Source organism: Balaenoptera borealis (assembly GCF_965194805.1).
Source record: "Balaenoptera borealis genome assembly, chromosome: 19".
Taxonomy (NCBI): Eukaryota; Metazoa; Chordata; class Mammalia; order Artiodactyla; family Balaenopteridae; genus Balaenoptera; species Balaenoptera borealis.
Genome location: NC_138878.1, coordinates 57486966 through 57495099, shown reverse-complemented (window position 1 = coordinate 57495099; position 8134 = coordinate 57486966). Strand labels below are relative to the sequence as shown.

The following is an 8134-nucleotide window of genomic DNA, read 5'->3' as shown; positions in this document are numbered from 1 at the left end:
CAGAAGTTCCAGTCAGGGGGAAGAGCATGTGCAGATTGGAGGGCAGCTTTGGGTGGGCTTTGACTGTTGGGTCACCCAGAATTCTTGCTTGACCATAATCCTATAGGGTCATGTTAGCACACCAGTTTCCCTTCGTGTCTTACTGATTGGTCATGCCTGCCTGGAGCACCACGGTGATGACAGAAATCTGCCTGACTCTACAAGAGCCAGAGTATCTTGATGGATTGGTGTGGCCTGCCTTGGGTAGAGCTGCAGGGTCACAGACATTGGAGTTGAGATTCAGGTACCCAGAAGGGCTTGGCCATAAAGCAGAGAATGGGAGACTGAAGAATGAAAATTTAATGTTGCAGGAAGGCAGATGCTTAGGGTGTGGGTTCTGGCGGGGGAGCACCACCCTGTCCCTGGTCTTGGGCCAGCAGACGCAGAAGCAGGGAGTGCAGGGTCCGGCAAACAGGGGTGTACCCCAGCCGGCTGAGATGCAGGTAGTCATACATGTCATGGTGGCTTATGGTACCATCCGAGTGCACAAAGCCAGGGTCTGCGTCCAGGAAGTGCGCCCGTGGGTGGCCAGCCAGTGCTGCCCGTACCAGCTCATTCACCTGTCGGTTTTTCTCGCGAAGTGGGTTGGGGTGCTGGCCCCGAGGAAGCAGGCCCTGAGGAAGGCAAGAAAAGTTGTGAGGAGGCATCCTACTAGCCTCTGGGTATCCTGTTCCCTGTGCCAAGCTGTGCTCCACCCCCCACCAGTAAGTCCCCAGCTGCAGAATACACTAGGGATGGGAAGATGATGGTCTGAGACCTTATTCTAGAAGTGAGACCTTCTGGAAGTAATGGAAGCAAGATTAACCCTGGGAATGCCTGACAACTTTTGGTTCTTTAAGTGTCTTGAATTTCTCAACACCCCAGGAATCTCTAGCAGTCCCTTGGGCAAAAGGGGCTAATTGGTCCCTGAACATGTCCTTAACCACAGCCCCTCTGATGGGTGTAGCAAGCTTCAACATGAGATTTTGCCTTCAACCACTGCTCTGTGCTAAGCTGCCCAGGGGTCCCAGAACACTGCCGTTCTTCCCTTCCCATCCTCCCACTCTCTCACCAGCACCACGACCCGGGCCTGGGGCTGCCGCTGGTTCACCAGTTGCACGATGGCCTTGATGCCTCCAGCCACCTGCTCTGCGGTGTGCCCGTGGTTATTGGTACCCACCCAGACCACCACAATCTGTGGAAAGAGAGGCATGAAGCAGTGGTGAGGGGGCAGGCTAAGGGTGCTCGAGCTGCCCACCCAAGCCCTGCTCACCTTGGGCCGGATGTGTTCCAGCTCCCCGTTCTCCAGACGCCACAGCACGTGCTGCGTGTTGTCGCCGCCAATGCCAAAGTTAAGTGCATGAAGAGGGGAAAAGAGCTCCCGCCAGATCTGTGGGCAAGAAGTGGTGTGGGCACAGGGGCACTGTCAGCATGGACCACCGCTCCCTATCCAAAGGTTAACCAAATGTCATCATGGAAGAGCCTTGCTTTACGGAAGCAGTCTGGTTAAATCTCACCTTGAGCAAACCCCAATATGGTCAAACCTCATTTTATGCAAACCCATTATAGTCTCACTTTCACAAAACCCCATGGAAGCAGGACTCCCTTCACGGAAACCCATTCTACTTGAGCCAGGCATGGAAACCCATTCTACTTGAGCCAGGCATCGAACCAGCAGCATTCCAGTTGAACCTCACTTTGAGGAAAGCCATGGTTTAACATCGCTTAATGGAAAGATAGAATTGAGCCCCCTTAGTAGAGACCTATTACCGTTGACCTTCACTTTGTGGAAATAACTATAGCTTTGTGGAAATCCATTAGGGCTGGGCACTAGTTTAAGCAAACAAAGAGCCTCATCCTAGGCAATCTTGCACGAAGCCTCATTTTAAGTCTCACTATACACAAACCCAGTATGACAAAGCCAGGACACACACTTCCTTCTCAGTAGAATGTGGCACATTATACTGAGATTCTGGGTGCCCGGCGCTACCTGAGGCTATTTCGGGTACCCCATACACCGCCTGGCCTGGGCTCTGGTCCAGGTCTGTCTGTGAGGGCACAGGCGGGGGTGGGGCAGGAGGAGAGGGACGGGCCTCACCTCGCACTGGTGCATTAGCTGGACTAAGGAGTCCCCGATGAAGACGACTTCGGGTTCTTTATCTTTGCTGTCGGCTACGAACCGATGGTGCTTTGGGGACGTAAAGGGGGAGTCAATGGCACGCGCGCTGCTGGGCCCGCCCCGCCCCGCTTCCTTAGGCGGCACCACGCCAAGTGCCCTCAGTTTCCCAATCTCGTAATGAGAGCGGCGCATACCAGCTACTCTCTCAGAGCCTTCCCCCCTCCCCCGCCCCCAGCCCCCAGTCCCCAGCCCCCAGCCCCGGACTCCAAAGTATCGCGGGCGGGGTCGCTCACCAGGGACATCCAGCGCCCGTCGCCCTGCACGTCCTGCACCGGCGTGGGCTTGCTGGCTGGGTTCTCTTCTCCACTCATCTTGGCGCCGCGTCTCCAGCAGGATGAGCGAGCGCGGTCAGCCGGGGAGTGTTCCCGGAGGAGGCGGCGCCGCCACGCCCACCCCTACCCCTCAGGCAACAATGGACTGTCCCGAAGCCCGCACTCCAGCGGAGGGCGCGGCCGATCCCGGGCGCCACCTCCTCTCCGGGGCGGAAACCTTCACTTAGAGGAATTGCTTCCCCCACGGCGGCCGCGCAGTGGGCTCGTCCGGCGCTTCCTGCCCGGGCCGCTCACTCTCCGGCAGCGGCGGCGGCACGGGGCGTGGGGGGAGGCGAGACCATCCAGCACCCGTGGAGGGGAGGAGAGAGAAACCACCCTACCGTGAAAGCAGAGTGGGGAAAATCTAGCGCCCTTCCTCGGGGGAAGAAACCATTTGCTGTAGGGCGAGAAATGTGGGGAAGGAACCACCTACTGTGTGTGGGGGTGTGTGTCTGTGTCTGTGTGTCTCATTCACGTGGTGGTAGGGGAGTGAGTGGACGAGTCCATGCTGGATCCTTGAGGGGGTGGCTCAAATGCACCTGGCAAGGAAGGGACGCTCCCATTTTCTTCTGACGTGGGGGAGAGAAAAGGAGGATGGAAATGTGAAAATTAGAGGCTCAGCTGTAAGGAGACACTCACGCTAAGGCAGTGCCAGGACTTTAGTGAGCCTATCTGCTCATGGGCCTCCCCTGCTCAAATTATGCCAGTTTTTGTGGCATGATTTCTAAACTATATGTCTTTGCATTACAGACATTACCCTGCCAAGAGGGTAGTGGAAGACGCAGAAAGATAAAGGAAATTAGAGATGCTGCAAGGCCCAAATCCAGCCTGGAGCCCCTCCCGCGCAGCTCGTCTTACAGATCTGTGGCCTCTGCTCCCCTCCCTAAACCTATGGCTGACCAACAATTTCAGCTGGGTGTGTCTGAGCTCCAAAACTTACATCCACAGCCAAGGCCATCTAAGGTCGCTGCCCCCCACCTCCTGCCCCAAATTAATCTCAGACCTCAAGTCTTCCCAGATCTCCCTGTTCTGGGGGACCAGGTGGGGGTCCCACACCACCCTCAAAGTCCTGGTCATATTCCTGTAGCTCCACTCCCAGATAGGATCTTCCTATCTATTCATTCCTTCTAGGTAGGTTGATACTGAGATATAGAGATGAATCTTATTTATTGTGTTTGTGTTTTGCCTCAATCCATTTGCCTGGAACAGGGCCTGACTCCCAGTATTAATACCAAGTACTATCTATGGCTGTTCACAAGTACTTGCTGAATGAGTATTAAAGGAATGGGTCAGATCCTGGCCTTGTCCCAGTGTGTTGGGGGAGGCAGATCCAGACACAAAGCTGAGGGAGGGATCAAGGTTGTGATTAAGGAATGCACAGAGGACCTCTCTGTGGGAGGAGAAAGAGAAGGACTCAGGGTGAGGGATTTCCTAGAAGGAGTAGTATCTAAGGAGTTAGGCTTTGAAAGATAGTGAAGGTTGGGCAAGCAATATTACCAGGTAATATAGAATATAGCTTATTAGGGTATGGGGAATACCCTGGCATAGCTTGATTTGAAACTCTGAGGGGGGAGCTCACTGGTGGCCTAGTGGTTAGGATTCCGGGCTTTCACTGCTGTGGCCGGTGTCCAATCCCTGGTCAGGAAACTGAGATCCCTCAAGCCACGCGGCCAAAAAAAAAAAAAAAAAGTCTGAGGGGACAAGTGTAGTGAGAAACAAAATTTACAGGCATCCATTCACCAAGCGCTGTTTTCAAATTGTATGTTGGCTCATTTCATACTTAACAGCAGTTATAAGAAGGAGAAGATACCAACTCCATTTTACAGATTAGGAAACTGAATCTCTGAGCAGTTACATGCTTTTCCGAGGTCACAGAGCTCAAATGTGCCTGGGCATTTGAACCTAGGTAGTGTAGCTCTAGAGCCTAGCTCTGAATGACGACACTATACTGACTCTCTAGGGATAAAGCCTGTGACTGCTTGGAGACTGGCTGTGTGTAGAGGCTACCATAGCCCTTCTCCCCCTTGGCTTCGCCTACATCTCCGCGCTCCAGAGAGAAAGTCCGCGGTAGATGTCTAAACCAATCAGCATTGAGGAAGGGGGCGGGCCTAGTTGACCTCACAGCCAATTGGTGGATAGGAGGTGCCTAAGGACAAATGAAAGAGGTTTCCGAATGTGAAGTCAGGAGGGGCGGGGCTATAACCTGCACTCAGGGCAGCTGGCACGTGCCCCTGGGCCTGTGCCTCTTGGCGTGGGGGTGGGGAGCCAAAGGGCGTGGGAGGGGCACGCGCATGCGTGCTTGCACGAGGCCCTGTGTGAGGCCCGGAAGAGCATCAGGCGCTTCCGGAGCTAGGGTCACCGCGGAAAAGAAGCCATTGTACCACACAGCCACGTGGAGTGGGCGGGGAGGGGGGGGTTCGTTGGAGTCAGGAGAAGGTGAGGTGCCCTTTCCCTGCCCTGACCCGTCCCCACCAACTGTACCCCCTTCCCTACCTCATCTGCCTCACGCAGCCTTGTTTCCTACCCCCTTCCATGACCAGGCCCCAGTCCCTGATAGCTCCTCTGTTGCCCTTTGTGTCCTCCCGAGTTATTCTCTGTTTCTCCAACTTCCATTCTCTTTCCTGCCTTTTTCTCTCTACCATCTCTCTCCACTTTCTGCAATCTCCAGTACCTCCTCTACCCCTGGATTTCTCCTCTGTCCAAAGTCCCTTTCTGGTTCACCAGATCCCTCCAATATAATGATCCCTTTCCCATCCCCCATTTTTTAGCTATTTCTTCATATCCCTGTTCTCTCTAACCCTTTCTCTATCCCCTGATAAATCTTCCCATTCAGCATGACTCCCTTGACCTCATCCTACTCCTATGACCCTGCCTTTTTTTCTGACCTTACCCTGACCAAGCCTTTTCCAGTTGCTCTCTACCAATCCCTTTGTCCATCTTGTGTCTCTAAATAATACTCCCAGCTCATCCCAAACCATCTCTTCTCACTACTCACTTCTAGGTCTTTGACTTTTCTGCATGCTGATGACCACCCTGTCTTTATCTTCCAGGGCACCATGGACCCCAGGGGGCCAGCCCCCAAGCCTTTCCAGCGGCCTGAGAAACCTGGTCGTGTCCGCCGTCGGAAGACCAGGCGGGAGCTTAACGAGGCCCTGGCGGGCAGTCGCCGGCCATTGGCCCATCAGGATCCTCCCGTGGCCAGTCGGGATCCTCATGTGGTCCTCTGGAATTCTGTGGTGCCTGCTGCCCCCAAGCTCGTGGTCATAACCCAGGGGCGCCTGAGCCGGGAGCACCGGGGTCTCTTCAGCCACGAGGTGAAATCTCTGGACGTGGCACGGCTGCTTAGCAGTGGGTCCCTGGAGTCAGGCACCCCTGCGCTCCCCACCAAGTCCTCCCCAAGCCCAGGCAGGGCCCAAGAACCAGCCCCACCGTCAAGGGGCAAGGAAAACCAGGTGCCTGGAGCCTCGGGCCCAGGCCCACCTAGTCCCCCCCAGCTCCCTGGCTTGGGGCAGCTGCTGGGGGAGCTGCAATGCCAGCTGATTCTGCCACAGGCCTTTCCCAGGAGGAACCTAGTACAAGAGGCCAGGGATGCCATCGTGGGCACCTTACAGGCCTGCCATGGCTGCGTGCCTGACCTTACTCTGGTGCTCCGGGGCTGCCAGCCACACTTGCCAGGTGAGCTCACCTCCTGCCCCCTGAGCTTCCTTTTCTTTTGTCTGCTCTAGCTCAGCTGTGCCCCATGCTTCTTTCCTCTGTGCCAGGGACCAAGCCTAGGGGCCCTGAGAGACAAAGGATGACACCCTCCTGGATCAACAGCCCTGAGGAGGCCCCAGGGGAGGGGAGGCAGAGGAGGCGAGAGGGGACAAAGGAGCTCACCTTCGCCATGTCTCACACCGCCAGCACTTCTACTGTGTACCGGGTGAACCTGGCACCACCTAAAGGTCCCTGGCCACCCCCATTGTCCCCATTGCCTTCGCCATCTGGGGCGGCCTGCGGCCCCCCAACAGCCTTTGATCTGCTGAAAAGCATCTGGCTGGTAGACACACCTCCCCCTCCCCGGCCCTGGGGGATTGGCCCACCACAACCCCTGCCTCAGCCACCATCACCCTTGTTGTCCCGAACCTCTGCCCTGGACTGGAGCCCCAGCCCCCCTGCCCCACTGCCCAGCCTCTCCTGGGTGGTGGCCCAGAGCAGCCCAGGGGCCTGGTGCTTTCCACCCATGAGACTGTACTGAGCAGGCTGAGGCTGGGTTGGGGGAAGGAATCCCATACTCTGATCACTTCAATAAAGTACCTTCCTCATGATCCTCTTGGTTTTTAGTGAGTGGCTGGCCCAGGAGAGCAGCTTTTCCTAGCTCTGAGTTCTGGGTCCAGGGTGGAGGGGAAGGTACTGTCACTTGTTGCCTTCCTAGGGCCCAGGGGCCTTCAGTCAGTCTAACACATCCACCCACTGCAACTATGTGCTCGACTCTGAGCTCTGATAATGCTGGGGCTCCAGAGTGAGTGAGACTGAGGCTGTGTCCCCAGGGGACTCCCAGTACAGTGGTGAACACAGACAGTTTCAGCCCTAGTGGTTGCATCTGGGAGAGAGAGAGGTGCAGGGGCTGAGAGTCCAAGGAGGGAGTCATGACTCTGCCCTGCTGATGAGGGAGTTGACATAAGACCCTTGTATTTTTTAAGTTTGGTAGAAACTTGCTAGTACAGTAGGAAAAGAATATTTCAGGCAATCTAGAAATGCTCTTCTGTGGAACAACACGTGTAAGGCCTGGAGGAGGGCAAATAGGGGATGTGGGACCATTTTCATTCAGCCTATATCCCTAGGCCATGTTGGGATCTAGAGTGAGTCACGTCTGGGTTCTACCTGTGAGAGGCTTCTGGTCTGGTGGGCACAGGAACAGTGTGTGTGCAGGATCCGGGCAGGAATGGCACATGAAGCCTGGCTATGGCGATAGACTTTTTTCTTTGGGCTACAGTATATTTAACATTTTAGAATCAGTTATCTACTGTTACAAACCAGTGTGCTTGATTTGAAAAAAAAAGAAATTCTGGCTTCTCTCTCAAAAGAAAAAAAGAAAGAAAGAAAAGAAGGAGAGAAGGAAGGAGGGAGGGAGGAAGGAAAACCTGGCAGCAGACCTACTATCCCTCCTGTCAACAACTGGCTGAAGCCAAGTAGCAGAGGCTCCTTTTTTGTGGGGTCCACACTCTCCTTTGAAAGCATTTCACACACTTACGTTTCCTGCTTGGCCTCCTGACTTAGAAAGTTTTTTAAAATGATATTTTGAGGAGCAGCAGATTTTCTGCAGTGGAGGGGGAGGGATGAAGCTGGAAATGTGTTGGAATCTGATCAGGAAAATGAAGCTGAGGGGCTTGGACTGTACTCTGTAAAGCTTTTCCAGGCCTCCCCATTGCCCACAGGGAAACCATAAAGTAAGTACCAGGGTGTAGGAGACTGAACTGGGAGGTCACACAGCTGTGACTTGGCTGAGGTTTTATGGGAAGGAAGTGGCGATGCTGGGATCTGAGCCCAAGCAATTGATTTCAGGGTCTGCTTGTGGGTTTCTCGCAATACCACCTCTTCTGCCTCACAGCAGCTGGTTTCAGACCCTGGTAAGCAGTGACAGGGCAGG

At 54.8% G+C, this 8134-nt stretch overlaps 2 protein-coding genes across 10 annotated transcripts; one reads left to right on the top strand and one right to left on the bottom strand.

Moving 5' to 3' along the window:
• Nucleotides 1–321: 321 nt before the first annotated feature.
• On the bottom strand, nucleotides 322–2672 carry PAFAH1B3 (platelet activating factor acetylhydrolase 1b catalytic subunit 3). Of its 2 annotated transcripts, XM_082367824.1 has the most exons (5): nucleotides 2431–2672; nucleotides 2117–2206; nucleotides 1292–1408; nucleotides 1091–1213; nucleotides 322–653 (listed from the first exon to the last, which is right to left on the bottom strand). In XM_082367824.1, exons 1-5 carry the CDS (start codon nucleotides 2506–2508, stop codon nucleotides 363–365), a joined length of 699 nt encoding a protein of 232 aa, XP_082223950.1. In that variant the 5' UTR covers nucleotides 2509–2672; the 3' UTR covers nucleotides 322–362. The 2 variants fall into 2 exon arrangements, with proteins under 2 accessions (XP_082223950.1, XP_082223951.1); XM_082367825.1 differs by lacking the exon at nucleotides 1091–1213 and having other exon boundaries at nucleotides 2431–2642.
• Nucleotides 2673–2753: 81 nt separating this feature from the next.
• On the top strand, nucleotides 2754–7584 carry PRR19 (proline rich 19). Of its 8 annotated transcripts, none has more exons than XM_082367819.1 (4): nucleotides 2754–2861; nucleotides 3259–3424; nucleotides 5559–6183; nucleotides 6270–7584. In XM_082367819.1, exons 2-4 carry the CDS (start codon nucleotides 3314–3316, stop codon nucleotides 6740–6742), a joined length of 1209 nt encoding a protein of 402 aa, XP_082223945.1. In that variant the 5' UTR covers nucleotides 2754–2861; nucleotides 3259–3313; the 3' UTR covers nucleotides 6743–7584. The 8 variants fall into 8 exon arrangements, with proteins under 8 accessions (XP_082223945.1, XP_082223944.1, XP_082223947.1 ...); XM_082367818.1 differs by having other exon boundaries at nucleotides 2800–2907; XM_082367817.1 differs by having other exon boundaries at nucleotides 2854–2952.
• Nucleotides 7585–8134: the final 550 nt, after the last annotated feature.

Bases quoted from the DNA above. Each gene is read 5' to 3' on its own strand.
- PRR19 (XM_082367819.1), top strand. From the start codon at position 3,314: ATGCTGCAAGGCCCAAATCCAGCCTGGAGCCCCTCCCGCGCAGCTCGT. The intron at 3,425-5,558 runs GTGTGTCTGAGC...TTTATCTTCCAG, and splicing joins TGACCAACAATTTCAGCTGG to GGCACCATGGACCCCAGGGG. The intron at 6,184-6,269 runs GTGAGCTCACCT...CCTCTGTGCCAG, and splicing joins CTGCCAGCCACACTTGCCAG to GGACCAAGCCTAGGGGCCCT.
- PAFAH1B3 (XM_082367824.1), bottom strand. From the start codon at position 2,508: ATGAGTGGAGAAGAGAACCCAGCCAGCAAGCCCACGCCGGTGCAGGAC. The intron at 2,207-2,430 runs GTGAGCGACCCC...ACGTCCCCAAAG, and splicing joins ACGGGCGCTGGATGTCCCTG to CACCATCGGTTCGTAGCCGA. The intron at 1,409-2,116 runs GTGAGGCCCGTC...TCTTGCCCACAG, and splicing joins AGCTAATGCACCAGTGCGAG to ATCTGGCGGGAGCTCTTTTC.